The sequence below is a fragment of the Schistocerca nitens genome, chromosome 5 (genome assembly GCF_023898315.1).
Source record: "Schistocerca nitens isolate TAMUIC-IGC-003100 chromosome 5, iqSchNite1.1, whole genome shotgun sequence".
NCBI lineage: Eukaryota > Metazoa > Arthropoda > Insecta > Orthoptera > Acrididae > Schistocerca > Schistocerca nitens.
In genome coordinates this window covers 298,303,949-298,322,750 of record NC_064618.1, presented here as the reverse complement: position 1 = coordinate 298,322,750, position 18,802 = coordinate 298,303,949, and the positions used below count along the sequence as shown (strand labels likewise).

The 18,802-nt window shown below is 39.1% G+C and overlaps 1 protein-coding gene across 4 annotated transcripts in view; it reads right to left on the bottom strand.

The window, feature by feature from the left end:
* The window catches only part of LOC126259235 (myosin heavy chain 95F), a 399,009-nt gene that overhangs the window by 78,724 nt on the left and 301,483 nt on the right, over positions 1–18,802 (bottom strand). For all 4 annotated transcript variants that reach the window (XM_049955854.1, XM_049955856.1, XM_049955853.1 and 1 more), the window contains 6 exons: positions 17,460–17,589; positions 16,909–17,073; positions 13,621–13,883; positions 13,311–13,460; positions 12,343–12,602; positions 81–238 (listed from right to left, as the gene is read on the bottom strand). In XM_049955854.1, the coding sequence (XP_049811811.1) occupies positions 81–238; positions 12,343–12,602; positions 13,311–13,460; positions 13,621–13,883; positions 16,909–17,073; positions 17,460–17,589 (1,126 nt within the window). The remainder of the gene's footprint in view (positions 1–80; positions 239–12,342; positions 12,603–13,310; positions 13,461–13,620; positions 13,884–16,908; positions 17,074–17,459; positions 17,590–18,802) is intronic.

Below are 18,802 nucleotides of genomic sequence, written 5' to 3'. Positions count from 1 at the left end.
AATGCACAAAGCATTATTAATGTTTCAGTCAACTGACAAAAAAAGTGACTTCTTTGTGTAAGGTAACTCACTTTACTTACCAAAACCAGCAATATCTAGGACTCCAATATAATAGCTAGATGCTTTGAAAGGGATTGATTTATTAATTCTCTGAACTATATAGTCAAACAGTTTGCTATATAATGCTTTAGCCAAAGCATCCCTGGCATTATTGGCTTCATAGACTTTAAGTGGCACCCTGTTAACAAGAAAAGAGAATCAGATTACTGGGAATAACGCTTAACCTGTATCTTCGATAGATCATATTTTTCCTAGATGAGATGGAGTTTGTAAAGAATAAGACAGACCACCTATAATTCCTACATAATAGGTAGGACCATAAATGTAGGCACATGAACAAAAGAAAATTACTGAATGCATCACGACATACGACAGTAATGATACATAAAAGTCCAAAGTGGAAGAAATTTCCAATAATAGACACTACAAATAAGTGAACACTGAAAGTACTAATTGAAACTTAATATGTAAGAGAGCAAATAACTGAATAACAATCAGTTAGAAAACAGTGAACAAAGATGACCCACTTTTGGCAGTGGTATGAGTATAATCACTGTATGGATATATTAATTTCACTCTTCTCACAAGCCTCATTTACGTGGGGTTTAGTGCTTGTTACCAAGAAGTTATCTTCATATAAAATGGTAGTAGTACATTAACTGACTGTACAGTGAGATGCAACCTCACTGTGACAATAAATGACCATGTAGAGCAATTGCTACTTAATTATTTATCCTTCCATCCATTGATCATCTTACAATGATTTGGATTTGTCATCATTACACAATGAAAATAAATACGTCAAAAATATCATACACACAGAATACATAAGTATGCTTTATAAGTATAGAACACACAGCATATATATTATTACAATGATTTTGGTGTATACACTAAATAAATTATTGTATGTTCTATTCTCATCTTGGACTACTATGCAGTTTCAGCTGGAAAACAAAAAGTAGAAAATGTAACCAAAGCACAGGTAATAAAATGACTTTGTGAAGGTCAGTTCCAAACACAAGTCTACATCTACATCTACATACATACTCAGCAAGCCACCATACGGTGCATGGCAAAGAATGCCCTGTACCACTACCAATTGCCTCCTTTCCTATTCCGCTCGCAGATAGAGCGAGGGAAAAACCAATGTTTATATGCCTCCGAATGAACCCTAATTTCTCATATCTTATCCTCATCGTACTTACATGAAATTTAAGTTGCCGGCAGTAGGATCATTCAACAGTCAGCTTCAAATGGCAGTTCTCTAAATTTTCTCAGTATGTTTCCTCGAAAAGAACATTGCGTTTCCTCCCAGGATTCCCATACGAGTTACCAAAGCATCTACGTAACACTTGCACGTTGTTCGAACCAACTGATAACAAATTTAGCTGCCCGCCTCTGAATTGCTTCAATGTCTTCTTTTAATCCAACCTGATGCATATCCAAAACACTGGAGCAGTACTCAAGAGTAGGTCGCACCAGTGTCCTGTATGGGATCTCCACTACAGATGAACCACACTTTCCTAAAATTCTCCCAATAAACCAAAGTCAATCATTTGCCTTCCCTACCGCAATCCTTACAAGCTCATTCAATTTCATATAGCTTTCCAATGTTATGCCCAGATATTTAAAAAGAAACTTCAAAACAGAACACAGGAAAAGACCTCAAATGACCGCACTGGAACATGTTAACAACTATCTGACTTGTAAGCAATCTTATATAACCTTCTCTCCTAGAAACTGCTTGTTCATGGTTTCAAAGAAGGTTTTTCATGACTCTTCAAATGTTTGACAGTTCTGATTTTTTATAAATTCTGTGAAACCTTTCTATAAACCAAACAAGCCAGTCACCAGTGGCACCAATCTCTTTTATGTATGCTAGATTCTCCCTATTATAACAGTCATATACAGTTCCCACATAACACACAACTTTCTGTCTGTCCAGAAATCCTTCACTTAATTACAATTTTAACTAGATATCCCACAAAAATGTTTGTTCTTTAGCATCTGTCTGCACAGCAAGGACCAAAAAGCTTTTTGCAATTGAAAAACACTACTTCAAGTTGCCTATCTTGATTCATGATTCTAAGTATATCATGTAAAGAACACAGGTTGGACTTCAAATGATCAGTGTTTTTGGAATCCATGCTGGTTGGCATGGAGAAGACTATTCTGTTTAAGGTAAAATGTTATAGAAATATATTATAGAGAAACTTCAGCATGGTGATTTTTCAGGATCTACTCTCCCTTGAGGTAACAGATGACCCATGCTGTCATTCACTAACTGGGAACAATTTTCTGCTCAAGGAGTCTGAGTGTTGTTCTTGTTAAGGGTAGAGTTAATTCACGTGCAAATTCCGTATAAAATATAACAGACATTCCACTGAATCTTGGTACTATCCTGATGATTAAGAAGTTTGGTTTAGTTGTTATTAATCATCATTGGTTTGATGTGCACATTAACATTTTTGGAATGGAATGCTGACTGAATGGTAAACTGATTACTGCTTCCCTTTGCAAAAGAATGGTTGAAAACATTCTCTTGTTTAACAGTTAGCTGCTCATTACAGCGCAGTTGCTTTCAAAAGTGCTTTTCAAATCATATAATATCAATCTCCTCCTCAACACCCACCTCCTAATTGTTCAGCTGGGAACTATTTCTACAAAGGACTGTAGCACACAAGTCTTGGGCTTTCCAACTCTCACTGGTTCTGCTCATTCAGTCTTGCCTTCTTTCGCAGTTCTGTTTCTATTTCTCTCTTTTGTTGTTTCTGTTTCTTTTATTTTATCTTCATTATGTTTCCTTCAGTCATTTGTGCCATTTTTTACCCAGTTTCCTGTTTCATGTCTGCTCATACACCCTTCTCCCCCATGAAATGACATCCACACCAGACCAAAGGCAGAACACCAGCATGCAGACATGCACATCAGACCAGAGATGGAAAATCTAAGGACACTTTTAGTGGAAGAGGACTGCAGATGGAAAGCCTGGAACACATCATGGAGGAGGGGAATGGCCTTAGGTATAAATACTGGACCCATTTCACTCAACAAGCAGTCTCAGGTGGCACCTGACGAAAATAATGAGTCACATTATCTGGCAGAATACCTGATACCTCAAGATGTCAACAGATCACCGTAGGTGGGATGGGGAGGGGGGGGGGCGGGGGGAGGAGGATACCTGAAGAATTACATCAAGAGATTCTACAGGGAGGAGATGTACCAAAATGTAAAGAAGCTCGACAAGCTTTGATGGAGAGAAGGGAGGGTGCTGAGTTCTCTCAGATTCATGTTGAGATGGAGATGTAGTACCAATTTTCACCAGGATTAAGCATCACACTTCAAGTCTAGAGTTGTGAACAATGTAAAAAGTCAGGTCAACTTGTCAGTTGTGAGAGAGAAGATACGAAGTATGTACCACAGGCCAGGTGCAGTAGCCAGTAACTTTTACAACTCCAAAAGTATAAGGTAGCCCCCTTAGCAGGTGAAGACTCCAACTAGGTCACTGCCTCTTTGTCTCTAGTGGAGTGCACCAGGAAAATTGACTCAGTGTGTCAGTCTTCGAAGTTTGACCGCACGAGTAAGAAGGTGCAGTGGATGGAGGACACTCACACTGTGATTAAAACCTAAGTGGTACACAGTTTAACGCAAAGAGCATCAGAGTGACTCCCGATTAAGATTAAAACAGGGAACTAAATCAACCATTACCAAGCACTGTCTCGAACTACATCACTCCATGAACTATCATGAAATGAGGGTTCTGGCACAGACTTTCAGATACTAGGACAGTGATATAAGAGAGCATAGAAATATAGGTGATGGACAACCTCATGATCATGACACTGAGTACAGACTCAACACAGCCTGGGATCCTGCGCTGGAGTTGCTGAAAATGCAATGGGGGCAGCTGCAGAACCGAAGATGGAATGCCAGCACTCAGCCTGGCACACTGGACCAAAGGAGGACCTAACAATCCTTATAGCAGGAGCAGACTACAGATGGAATGCCTGAAATGGACCATGGAGGGGGAAGGCCACAGGCACAATACTGGACCTGCTTCACTCAACGAGCAGTCTTAGGTAGCAACTGATGAAGATAATGAGTCATGTTGTAGAAACATGTGCATGAATGACGCTGATATTCGGTAGAATACTCAACACCTCAAAATGTCAACAGACAGCCAGGAAAGACTAAAAAAAATTACAACTGTTTTCTGTTACCTCTAGGAGTCATCCCTGCATTCTGATATCACATGTTGTCCTCCTACCACTCCTCCTCATCCCTTTTACAACCACATCCCTCACTTTTGCAGTTTTCCCAATTCCACTCATCCTATTCTGAAGAAGAATATGATTTCAAAGGCTTGTAAGTATCACTATACAGGGTGTTTCAGAATGAATAGTAGATATTTTAGTTGGTAGTAATATAGAAGAGAGGAAGATTAATGTTTAACATCCCATCGAGACTAAGCTCATTAGAGACAGAGCAAAAGTTCTGAATGTTTTCAAGGATGGGGAAGGAAATAGGCTGTGCCCTTTCAAAGAACCACCTTGGCATTTGCCTGGAGTGATCTAGGGGAACCATGAGAAAACTAAATCTGGATGGATGGACACAGATTTGAACCATCATCCTCCCAAATGTGAATCCAGAGAGCTAATCACTTATTTCAGTGAAATATTCAATATAACAAGTGTCCAATTTGTACTGGTTGCAAACATATAGCTGGAGAATGTAACCTAAACAAATACTCACAGAATTTGTTAAGCAAAGGCAAATGATTAACTTCAAAGTTTATTTTCAAAAATTCCACCTCCAATATCAACGCACTTCCAAATTCTCTTCAAAACACCACAGCTGCTCTGAGGTTGTTTGAGTGTTATTTTATTATGGCAGCCCTATTCATAATCCAAATGATGAATTTGTCTCTTGTGTTTACCTTTTATATTTAAATGTCACCTTTCCTCCAACCCTACAGGCAGAAATCTAAAGTTGCAAGGTGTGGGGAACATAGTGGCTAAGAAATGTGACCATATCTGCCAATCTATGTTCCAAGGGACGTCAGAATTAAATTATGTCTGAACGAGTGCCAGAATGTGCAGGGACCCTGTCACACTGGAAGAACATACTCATCGTTGCATTCAAAGGAACTTCTTTCATTGATGCCGGAAGCTCATTTTCCAGAAAGTCTAAATGACAGGGCCCTGTAAGATGACATGGTAACACAAAAGCTCCAATCAATTAATTGCCTATCACACCAGACCACACATTTACAGAGAATCATTCCTGAAAATGTGTTTTGACAAAGAGATGTGGGTTTTCATTGGAAAACTAATGTGAGCTGCAGTCCATGCAGAATATATTGTCTGGTATGTGTCCAAAGCACTGGACAAGTTTATTCGTTTCTTTGCAAGGGGAGGTCGACATTGTCTGCATGCTTTTGGCTGGTTAGCAATGTGCTGCACTAACAGAAATGAGGTCCACATCCTGTAATCTTTCTCAAATGATTTTACAGAAAGTAATTGGCAAAGAAATTAATCATTTTTGTATTACTTATAACTTAATATGTCAACTTCCAATGATGTAAATATCATAATTTACTTGTCACAGGTATTGTAATATGGTGTTTAAGTAAGGCACTGCACGAAATTCAAAAATGTTTATATGAAAAATAAGAGTAGCTAAGATTTTGCATTTGGTGGATATTACATCATATGTTGTGTGTATGTGATTCACTGAACATATTGAATTTTTATTTAGATTTGGGTGGAGGTCTATCTGTCACCAAATTTGAGAAAATTTCTTTTACATAGTGTACTCATTTGCAGTAACGTGCAACAGCAATAAAGAAACAATGAAATACCCATAACATTCCTCATACCTTATAAATGCTTTGAGATATTGAAACAACATTTTGGCAAAAGATAGCATGCAAAGAGGAGAGTATTTTGCCACAAGCTTATTGCACAAAACTTATTTATCTACCATGTTATTCCACTAAATACAGACTTTTTCAATGAAATAATGGAATTTTTAGGGGCCATCAATAGTTTTTGAAACAAGAAATGCTGTGGATTTTTGAACAACATAATAAGCGAAGACATTACACATTTATTTTGGTATCAATGGTGTGCTTCTTCATAAGCTATTTACCTTACCTGTCCTCAGTTAATATACTTAATAAACCATTGTTTCAGAATTCTGTGGGAACTGCACCTGCACAACATGTTCATGAGGTGACATTGTGTAAATTCTGTTGTGTTTTGTAAAAGATGCAAATTTTAACACAGTAACAAGAGATATATACGCTATACTCAAAATTCACCACACATGATGCTTCTCTGGAAGTTATAAATGGTTAACAAATGAGGCAAAAATAAATTGCTGTTTTTTCTGCATTTTCAGCAGAATTCTTTTTAGGTACTAACCAAAGCAGAGGTTATAGTAGGTCATTTTGGATGTTCACCATGCTAGTGCAGGTGTGGAGAGAGTCCACTTAATATTTACAAAAAATGTGAGCATAGGCTTAGGTTTAGAACAGCACTTCCCCTCCAGTGCTAGACATTTCCCTACAGCGCACTGACTGCCTGCCCACAACCCCTACCAATACCATACCACTTTCCCCATGCTTGCCCAGCAGACTGCACATCTTTTGGCCATGTTATTCTGCATACACTCTACAAATGTATTAGTACCATAATACTATAATGAGTGAAAGTGATTTCATCAATAAACAGTATTCATGGGACTACTTGGCAATCGGAAATTAGCCAACAACAAAATTCCAATTGTCTACCTTCATCTATTTCTTGAAGGTATTGAATATGCTGTAAATTACAACCATAGAGGCCATGTACAATTAATATCCACCATATTTAAGTGCCAGGAAGTCATTTCTGAAAGTATTTGTATGACGTGTGGCCATGTATGGAAGTGAAGCATGGACGATAAATAGTTTAGACAAGAAGAGAATAGAAGCTTTTGAAATGTGGTGCTACAGAATAACGCTGAAGATTAGATGGGTAGATCACATAACTAATGAGGAGGTATTGAATAGGATTGGGGAGAAGAGACGTTTGTGGCACAACTTGACTAGAAGAAGGGATCGGTTGGTAGGACATGTTCTGAGGCATCAAGGGATCGCCAATTTAGTATTGGAGGGCAGCGTGGAGGGTAAAAATCGTAGAGGGAGACCAAGAGATGAATACACTAAGCAGATTCAAAAGGATGTAGGTTGCAGTAGGTACTGGGAGATGATGAAGCTTGCACAGGATAGAGTAGCATGGAGAGCTGCATCAAACCAGTCTCAGAACTGAAGACCACAACAACAACAACAACATATTATTGTATGTGGGGCACCAGTACTTGGGGCTTGGGGTTCTCCAGTGGGTAAATGAGGGCCAAACCAGTTATGTTCAGTTTGGTATCAGTGGATTTATTTATTCAATCTAGTCTATAACAGGTGGGGGAGAGGCATCAAATCCTTAGAGCCAGCAGTGAATCATTGTCACGTATACACCTATGATCGCCATGCTCAGTGTGTCTCAGTAGTGGGATGAGCTTGTACAGTAGGCACTCCAGGTGGAGCTGCATCAGGTGCTGGAGCTGCAATCAAGCACAGCAGAGCTACTAGCAGGTAGGGGGTGGAGGCCTGCCCCAGCCTTGGTTAGTGACAGATGCATAGATATCTGGGGAATAAACATAGCTTCAATCTCTGGCAGGCAGTGACTAGTGATGGTGGCTGCCCAGCAGACTGGCGGCTGTTAGGATTTCTTTTCATCTCTTGGCCCACTGGTACAGACGCTGGACTCCCAAGACATGTGGCCCCATAGGATGGCGAAAGGAGATGACTGCTTCAGTGGATGGTGGGTGAGCAGTGTTGCTTCTCAGCCTCATGACAGTAGGCCACTTCACAGCAGTCATCAATTTGATACCTATAGCCACCTGGACAGCCACTATATATATGTGTCAGGATCACAGTGTTGGTAAGCTGATCCTCAACTGTCACACATAGACCCCTTACTGCAATATTGGTAAAGTATCCCGGATTTTGGTAACACCACTGATCATCAACAGAGTGATCATGCCAGTGTGCCAAAGCATGTGCAGTGGTGAAACAATGCGACCAGCCATCGCTGTTACATTCTACCCTTCTTTGAAGAATACAACTATCTGAATCCCACTCTGTGATTAAATCTGAAACTTTTCTGCATTCTACACATTTCATGGTGGATACACTTTTTGCAAAGTCTTGAACTCCTTTTTTTACATTGGTCATGCTATTACATATTAAAGAGACATACTGGGATTTTCCCAGCTATCATGCCATTTCTTCATGTCTGCTGACACTGTAGGTATATGTGGGAGGACAGTGAGGACAGAATTTGGATGACTTTACGCTTGTGGCAGTAACAGAGTGTAACCTTTGAGATCAGGGCTCAGAGTTTGGCTGACATAGACATTCCTAATACAAGTCAATGCTGAAGCTCTCTGTAGTACTGCTTTATGTGTCCCAATAGTTGTTCCATCACAATTCAATTATCTTGGCCAGCTACCATTTACTCTTGGAAGGAGAGAAGCATTGAATCTAAGGTGGTGTTTACAGAGGAGAGATTTTTGCTTGGCAGGATCTCTAATGGAAGGTCAGGCAGGTAAGGTAATGAATAGGCGTTGTTCACAAGCATGGTTCCTGTTTATGTTTGCAGGCAGTTGAAAAGAGGGTCCCAGTACATTACAACTAGTACCATTGATCATCAGACCCTTACCCTGTAGTTACAGGCATTGTGTTTTACTTAGGTGAGATTTATGTAACACATGCAAAGTGTGATTACCATTTCTGCCACTGCAAAGAGTAAACAGCCCACCCATTTTACAACAACTTCCTGCACCGAGGTTTCCTGAAGTGAGTAAACAGCTCACCCATTTTACAACAACTTCCTGCACTGAGGTTTCCTGAAGTTGCGCCAAACATGACCACAATGACCACAGCGATAACATGTCACTTCACCATTTAAGACCACCCTCTGGATATGGTCATTGTATCTATTCCTGCCAAAGACATTGTAGTTGCCACAGCTTCATTTAAAGACTTTGGAAACTCTGCTATATCTTGTGGGAAACTTCAACTGACAACCCCTACAAGATTGGACCTACTGCCCTTTACTCTGCATCCTGCAGAATGGCTTTGTTGGCATTGTCATTGCCTCTAAGTTCACAGGTATCAACATTTAATTTCTTAATTCTGTCCCCAAAATTTTCTATGGACTCCCTTTCTCTCTGTGCTATACCATTTAGCTGTTACTGTCTGTATCTAAGGGTATTCTTCCCCCAACAGTATTCCAACAACCCTTCCTGCGAGGCATGCAAGGGGAGAATTCTACAACTTTTCATGGTACATAACATATGTCCTTGCATCTCCTGTTATCAAGCCATACTCGACAACTACTCATGATTCCAACCCGCTATTCTGAAGCCATATATAGGTCATCCAGAAAAGTCAGAATATCCATCCCTGAACTACCACAAAAGGATTAACTAATGTAGCAATGCTAGTGTGTAGGACAGGTAGACACAAATAGAAGGGGACAGTTCCCTTCCCTAATTCCCTGTGAAACTAAGTTGTCAGCTTACATTTCAGCAGTTTGATCCAGTTTAATACACTTGATTACCTCCTGGGTACAAACATTCTTGCCCCAGTACCTGATGGAATCCTGCACAGAATCTGTCACTACCAGAAACCAAAATAAATAAGCATAACATTTTACTTAGGTCTGAAAGGGAAAAGGAAACAAATGATCCTGTAAGCCTATACAACGCTAATAACACTAGTCAATAAATGTAAACTTTTATCTCAGTGCTTCTTGGGAGTGGAGCGACTTTGCATGGTTTGCATACCAAGCAGAGCTCTGTCAAATGCTGGCACTGGGATCAGGCACAACTAAGTTGCTAGCAATGTGGGCTGGTGGCCTGCACCAACCTTGGTGAGTGACAGAAGCACAGAAAACCGGGGAACGAATATCACTCTTAACGTCTGGCTGGCAGTGGCAATGGTGGACAAACAGCAGATTAGTTGCTGAGAGGGTCTCAGTTCAACCTGTTAGTGTGGAGGCTTGACCTCCAAGGCAAGTGTTCACATAAGAAGACAAACAAAGACAGCTGCTTCACAAGTGGCAGGTGAGTGACAATGTCTCTTCAGCCTCACAGCAGTAGCCTGCTCCTCAGAGATCACCAATTTGATGCCTCTAGATGGCAGGATGAATGATTGGGCACACTGCTAAGCAGACACTCCAGCTGTCACATAGACCCTTTGCCGCAATGTTGCCGAAGCATCCAAGATTTTAGTAATGCCACTGGTCATCAACTGAGTGGTCATACCAGCATATTGAGGAAGGTGTGGTGGTGAAATGCTGCTCTAGCATTTTACCGCAAGCAGCATGATTATGTAAATGAGTGCTTACACTGGCCAGTGCCATTACAATGTCTAAGTAGTTCTTTATTTGCTTGTTGAAAGACTACATTGTACAGTCTGAGTAATCTTTTACTTTATCCACACTGTTCATTTGCACATTCTGTTGAGACATGACTTCTGAGCAGTGAATCAGTCTCACACAGTTTAGTGGAAACACAATAACCACTCTTGAATCAGGTACTCCACAGTTAGGAAGCAGTTTACCATATTCTCCACAAGTAGCTGTGTTTCCATTACAAAATCCATGCACAAATACCATGTCATCATACACTGCATTTGTAAATATATTTGGCATGCTCAAATGAAACCACAATTAAAACTGAAAAATACAATTACGTAAACTTGTGTACAACTTCACAAGTTGAACTTCAAAACAAAAGCGACAGCCGATAAATAACCCCCATAACAACTGGAGTATTAATGTGCAAAACAAAAGCTTATCTCTAACCAGGTGTATCTGTTTAAAAATTAAAAACCGAAAATACAAACAATGGAAAATCCATGATGGAATGTAACAATATAATGAAAAGGATAGTCGCTAGTCACCATATTGCGGAGATGCTGAGTCTCAGAAAGGTACAATAAAAACACTGTCAGAAAGTTAGCTTTGGGCCAACACAGCATTTGTCAAAAATACACAAAATACACAAAACACACACACACACACACACACACACACACATACATATGACCACAGTCTCTGGCAGCTGGAGCCAGTCTGGCTAGAGACTGTGGTGATCATGTGTGTGTACATTTCATTTGTGTGTGTGTGTGTGTGTGTTTTGACAAAGACACTGTCGACCAAAAGCTAACTTTTTGACAGTCTTTTTGTTGTGCCTTTCTGCATCACAGCATCTCCACTATATGGTGAGTAGTAACTATTCTTTTCATTATGTTGAAAACTGGAAACACTTAAATGAAAGGTTTACTATTTTGAAATACCCTGTGTTTTAGGTGTCTGTTTGTGGTTACGCATCTTATTAACAATGGTGAGTTGTGATCCATGTTCTCAGTCATTATTTATATCCCATTCACTATGTTAAAGTGCCATAATGATTTATAATAGGCCACTGGAAATCAAGTTGAGCTCATGACTCACAGAGGCACTGCAGCGAAGCCATTTTGAGCATGTGCCATACACCGGCTCTAACATGCAACATTTGGAGTTAGTTGTCATCTGTACACAAGTGATAACATGCATAGATAATGATGGGAAAAACTGAAACTGCCACAAATGTCAGAAACAGGCAACATTTTTTTTTTTTTTTAAATATAGTGAACAATACAACAACAGATAGTTACTGTCAGATGAGACTAGTAGAAAGTTTGCATTTGTTTGTTATTTTTAGAAAAAGTTTCCATTATTACAGCACAGATTTTTCTGATTGGCACTCATAGATCCTAGTCATTACTTTGCATGGCAATTCATCATGACAAGTACTGCATACCTAGATAGCTTCAAGCACAGCAGAACACACAGTTTCCACAGTTAACTATGACATCTTTGGAAAAAAAATGAAATTCATTAGCACTTAGAAATTATTCATGAAAACAACTGAGAACATTTATACTTGTAAAAACATCAAAAGTATGTAAATATTGTATTGCTATTTGTTTCACAGTTACCACAGAGCTTGTGTTTGTATCGCTTGTAAGTACTAGAAGAAACTATAACTGTTCAATATTAAACAGTAAATACAGCTAAAGTGCAATTTAAAAGGCACAATAAAGGAAGATAGAAATTATCACAATTTATACTGAAATATTATTGCAGAAAATTAAAAACTAATAGTATGCATTAGTGCAAAACTCACATTATAACAGTTCCTTTGAGGCCACCACGACTGGTCTGCATGACTTTAGAAACAAGGGCTTGTCTAAGTTCCTCTGGATCCATTCCCATCAATTTAGATGCTATTGTTAGTGATTTTTCTGATGCTGCAGTGATCCTACAGCCTCCTTTTGTATCCTCTGGGTTTTCTTCAAAGGAGACATTTCCTAGATGGAGCACTGATGCTACTGTTGTATATATGTTTAGCCTTTCTGCATCATCCAGACCTATTCGAGATAACGCCTAAACCAACGGAATATTAAAAATGCAACTTAGGTAAATATACAAAATATAAAATTTGTAATGGAAGGCATGATGTCTGTAATTGTCCAAAAGAGAACATGATCATACAAAATAAACCACTTTCACATTTTTATCTTCCTGTGAACAACAAGCTTTTCATACTTATGCATAGTCATGTATATAGTTGTGCATGAGAATTTCCTTTCCACCGACTTTTCTTGGAAAAACTGCTTCAGTTGTAAAACTGAAGTTCTCCAGATCAATTAAATTCATGTAACAGCAAAATTACAACAAATTTATGTGTTTTTGTTGTCCAGGTAAATACATCTCACATTTGTGAACTGAACTATGAATAGAAAGGACACTTAACCTTTTGATTGCTGGTGATGCAGCATACACACATGAGAAACTGGTAAGGTAAAGTAGTACTTGTGAAAATATATTTTAGAACACTCCCAAAAACACTATCTGTCCTCCAAAGGAAAGAACGTGTGATAAAAAGAAACTCGTAACCCCCCCCCTCCCCCCCCTGCTAGTTTCATTGTTTGCAACTTTAATTTCAATTAGAACTTCATGAGACTGGTGTCTATCACACAGAGGTAGAGGTATAAATTTATTACGAAATAACCACGAGTACTCTTTTGAAATACAGGGATAAAATCTCTTTTAATGAAATGCACGAATTTAGAAAAGACAATATTAACATACCTGATCCAGGGTAGTGAAGTCCTGCACATCATCCAGTAATGGATCCTTTAGGCCTCCCTTTTTAATTTGACTCTGAGATTTTTGACTGTTGTTCAGTTTCTTCTCTGTTGTGTTGTTTACAAAATACTGGGTGCATCCTTGCTTTAAATACTGTTAACGATGATAACAAAAATGGAACACTAATTTAAAATCTGCAGCTCTCTTTCACACGACAGGCATGAGAAAAATGTGTGATCACAAATGTTTCAGCTACAACAAGAACAAAGTAGCTGAGCTATAAGCTAAACAAAATTCTCAATAAGAGACTTACATGGAAGTCATCAGGTTTGGTGATATTTAGCTGGGCTCGAAGCTGGTCAGGTGCACCCGCACACAGTAGATAGAATACATGGTAATTTCGCTCCTCAGGGCCTTGCACACAAATGCGGGATTTCTCCAGAAGATAATGAGAGATGTAGCCACCGACAACCTGATATTTGTTGTCAAAGTGGACTTCCATGAATTTTCCAAACCTACTGCTGTTATTGTTTCGTGTTGTTTTTGCATTTCCAAAAGCTTCCATGATTGGATTTGCTAGAAATGTACAGAGAAAATGTTAGTTTTGCTATCAAGTACAGCTGATGCCGACAGGACAGAAGTGCAACTAATTAACAAAGATGAATTCTTAATCAATAGTTCCCAAATAAAAAATTCTAGAATACCACCAGATACCTTTTGCAGTACTTTGGAAACATCTCCACATATTCCCCTATTGCCTTTCTAGTTGCATACAACATAGCACTTAAAATGCATTAAGATAAGCAGTGACTTATTTACTTAATTCTGTTGATTCACTGTTTTTCATCAGCAGGTGACATGTTTTAATATGAAGCAGTGATAGGCATCAGTTTGTCACAGTATTAAATGTTGGAAGCCTGATGATAATATCACAGTCACACATCATGGATTTTCTCTTCCTTAAAGCATCCACAGCAGATTTATCAGCAGGCCCACTGGTTGCACACCCAGGGCTGGGATTCCTGGGAGGTTGGTAAAATAATTATGAACTTTTGCCTATTTTCTGCACACCACCTCACTGTGTGTGGTAGAAGTATTTCATGTGTCACTGTCACTCCCCCCTCCCCTCCCCCCACCTCCCCCCCTTTCCCTGACCCAGTTGTGAATGGTATACAGGAAGAAAGAGTGTTGGATAGCTTCCATATGAATCTCTCTCAGTTTACTTTCCTAGCCCTTTTTGCGAGATAAACATAGAAGGGAGGGATATGTTGACAGACTGTTCTATGAATGTGTCCTGTCAGAATTTTAACTGCAAACCACACTGTCATGGGCTCTTTGTGATTTTACACTTGCTTAACCAACTCATGATGAAATATAATGCACTTCTTTACATCTACATGGGGCGTTTGAAAAGTCCGTTTAAAGTCCGAGAGATGGCACCACCGACGCGTATCCATGTCATGTTTAGTTAGTAGCATCTTTGGAAAGAATGCACACTATGTTTCAGCCATATTGGTCTATTTCTTTGTGTTTGGCATTCGTGTGAATCAAGGAAGTCAAGTGATTGTCAAAAATGGATGAAAAAGGATTTCGTGTGGTGATTAAACTTTACTTTATGAAAGGCAAAACGCCTCAGGAGACTAAAGGGAAGCTTGATAAATATTATGGTGACTCTGCACCTTCGATTACAACAGTTTATAAGTGGTTTCAAAATATTCAGAGTGGCCAAATGGGCACAAGCGATGCTGAATGTTCTGGACGCCCTGTGGAGGTTGCGACTCCAGAAATCATTGATAAAATCCATGATATGGTGACGGATGGCAGAAGAGCTAAGGTGCTTGAGGTTGCTAGCGCTGTGGGCATCTCAAATGAATGGGTACATATTTTGCATGAACATTTGGACATGACAAAGCTATCCGCAAGATGGGTTCCACAATTGCTCATGCTTGACCAAAAACAGAATCAGGTGAAGTGTTGCAAGGATGGTTTGCAGCTGTTCAGGAAGAATCCGCAGGAGTTTAAGCATTGTTTCATCACTGTGGATGAAACATGGATACATTACTATAATCCTGAGACCAAACAATAATCTAAACAATGGGTTACCAAGGAAGAATCTGCACCAAAAATGGCGAAGACCATTCCTTCGGTTGGAAAGGTTATGGCGACTGTCTTTTGGGATTTGCAATGGATAATCCTCATCGACTATCTATAAAAGGGTAAAAATATTACAGGTGCATATTATTCATCATTATTGGACTGTTTTAAAACCGAGCTCCATGAAAAATGCCGGCAATTGGACTGCAAAAAAGTCCTTTTCCATCACGACAATGCACCAGCTCACACCTCAGCAGTTGTGGTCGCAAAATTATTGGAAATAGGATTCCAACTTGTTTCACGTCCCCCCTATTCTCCAGACTTGGCTCCCTCGGACAACTATTTGTTCACCATTTCGAAGAAATGGCTGGCGGGACCAAGATTTAATCAAACGAGGAGGTGATTGCAGCAATTAATACCTATTTTGCAGACTTGGACAATTCCTATTACTCAAAAGGAATCAACAAATTATAACAGCATCAGATGAAGTGTATAAGTCTAAAAGGAGACTATGTCGAAAAATAAAATAGGTTTACCCCAAACATGTAAATAGTTTTTATTTGCATGGACTTTTCAAATGCCCCTCGTACTCTATTTCTTCTCTCAATCCTACTTGATAGTGGTCCCAGACTAAAGGGCAATACTCTAATAAGGATTGAATAAGGTCTTGGAAAGCTACTTTCTTCATGTGTCGGCTACACTTCCTCACAATTCTTCTAATGACTCACAGACTGCCATCTGCCTTTCTTATGGTTAGTTTTATACAGACACCCTCTTTACCTAGCTTCACTTGCATACTTCCAGATACTTAAATGCTATATTTGTTTATGTTAAGAGTCAACTAACAAAGTCTGCATAAATTGTTCATCCAAAAAAATTATTAGCATTTTTACATAGTATTTTTCCCCAACAAGCCTCTGGCTACATTAAAATCAAGTTGTCTAGAGTTATGTCCAATTGTTTGACTCTCATTGCTCAGAAAATTTGAAATCTGTCTCTTGTCGCATTTGCTAACCAGACATAATGTTCCTACTTTTTGTAACATTTCTATTAACACTCATAGTCAATATTGCTATAATGGCCTTATCATCAACAATTCCAAGTTTTTTGATAAATTAATTGAAAAGTTTGGCACTGTTTGTAACCTCAGTAACTGCTCACCCTAATCACTTCATCTCCTTTACTATAACTGTTGAGTTCTTCCCTCTAATTTCATTCAGCATCATGATTCAAAATGGTGAACTGCTGCTTGAGCATGAATGTAATATCATTAGTGACGTTGATTGCAGAAGCTGCTATAGTCCTTTGGAGACATGGAAAAATAATCTTTGAGACTCCGTGACCCCACAGGAGACTACTGGTCTTGGAGAACTATGCTATGAATACTTTGGATTTATGTGTATGACTGTTTTGCTCTGCTTGTCTCAAACTGCACTACTGTATCATAACCAAACTGAAATACAGTACTATATACAAGAGTTACTAATTATTTTATGATATATGTTACCATCCAGAATCTTCTGTTCAATTGGCCCCGCTGTCGTACCCCAGAGATCACACAAATACCGCAGCAGATATTTTGTAGATTCAGTCTTCCCAGCACCCGATTCTCCAGACACTATTATTGACTGTGATTGCTTCATGACCTTCATGTCACGGAATGCTTTGTCTCCTGCGAATAGCAGAAGCAGCATTAGAAATTTATTCTCAATATATCAGCAGCTATAATAAACAAATAAAAAGATTATCATGCAATTATTTGAACTGCCTTCATTTTGGGCCAACTTAAAAAACCCATATGCTATTCCTTAACTATTTGAAATATAAGTTTCTGCATGTTGTTTGAAACTGTATATATTATGCAACAATACATTCTGAGATATAGCTCTATCATCTTCAGATGGTACTGTACGAGTTCTTGGGTTCACAAAACCCAAAGTTGCTAAAGAATTTAGATTTGTAATTATGTAGAAACTTTTATGTGTCATTTCAGAAAGTTAAAGGATTGCATCAAGGATGATAAACAGTTCACTAAATAGGAAGGGATATCATACATACCGATTGCAAAAACATGTGGAGGCATAACACCTAATGACTTTCCCTGGTAACTCTTTATAGTATTTTTTGAATAAAGATCTTTGATTTCAAAGTATGGATTCACAGCGAGAAGAATATTGGCGACATATGTCTGAAAAAGAGAGAGAAAATATTTTTTAAAAGAAAATTTTACAAAAAAGCTAATCAGTCTAATTGCAGTCTTTTATTTAATCATTTGCAACTTCAGATGGTAGTTTTCGGTTTCTTCTTCTGAAGGTAATTTGGGTCGAATACACTATGTAACAAAAAGCATCTGGACACCTATTAGTGAACATTAATATGGGGTGTGTCCACACTATGCCTTTGTGATGGCTTGAACTCTGCTGGGGACACTTTCAATGACATGTCTGATTGTCTGTGGAACTTTCAACGACATATTTGCATGTCTGTTGAAAAATGATAGTCCATTCTTGCTCAAAGTCAACACCAGCAAAGATAGTGATGTCGGACACAGGTCTGAAGTGAAGTTGATATTCTGACTTATCCCAAAGGCTTGGTTCATGTTGGGATTTTGGGCAGGTCAGATCAATACAGACTTCTGAATCATAGATGCTGCTTAATGATTGAGGCATTTTCATGCAGACAGAAGCAGTCACTCTCTCTCTCTGAATTGTTCCTCTATTGAACGCAGTATGCAGTTCTATAAAATGTGTGCATATCCATTTAGCTTTTTCTGAAGCCCAGTACTCCACAATCACATCACCAACAGTCAACTTGGGCAGTTTTAGAAAGGTTGAAGTGTCCTGATGTATTTGTAACTTAGGTGACATTCAGTGACTGTAGTTGAGTTGGCATTAAGTTGGTCCCTGACAGTTACAGTGGGCTGGGCATAGCAGCTTCACTCATCTATATCAACCAATAACGTAACCCGATCTTGTAAAAGTCTCTATGGCAACACTTCATTGTTGTCACATCTACATACAGTTACTGCTGTCACCTGAAGCCATTAATGCTTTGCAGTTGAAAGCTGACAAGAGAGCTACACCTCGTCACACATCATCCCAGGCCGTCTCAACTATAGTCCATGTTTGAACCCAGTGAGCCCTCCAGTCCGACCCATTCATCTACTATGCCTGCCTTGATCGGCTTTCCTATCCAAAGCCCTGGAAGTTAGCAAAACGTGATCTCTTATCCTAAGCCAGGCGAGCACTTATTGTTTCTACAAAATTATAGGCCAATTTTCCTCCTCTGCTGTCTCGGGAAAACCCTCAAATGCATTCTGCAGTCCTCCAAGACTTTCTGTCAGCCAGGAACATCATCATTCCTCAGCAGTTCAGCTTCCACAACAACCACATAATGGTTCA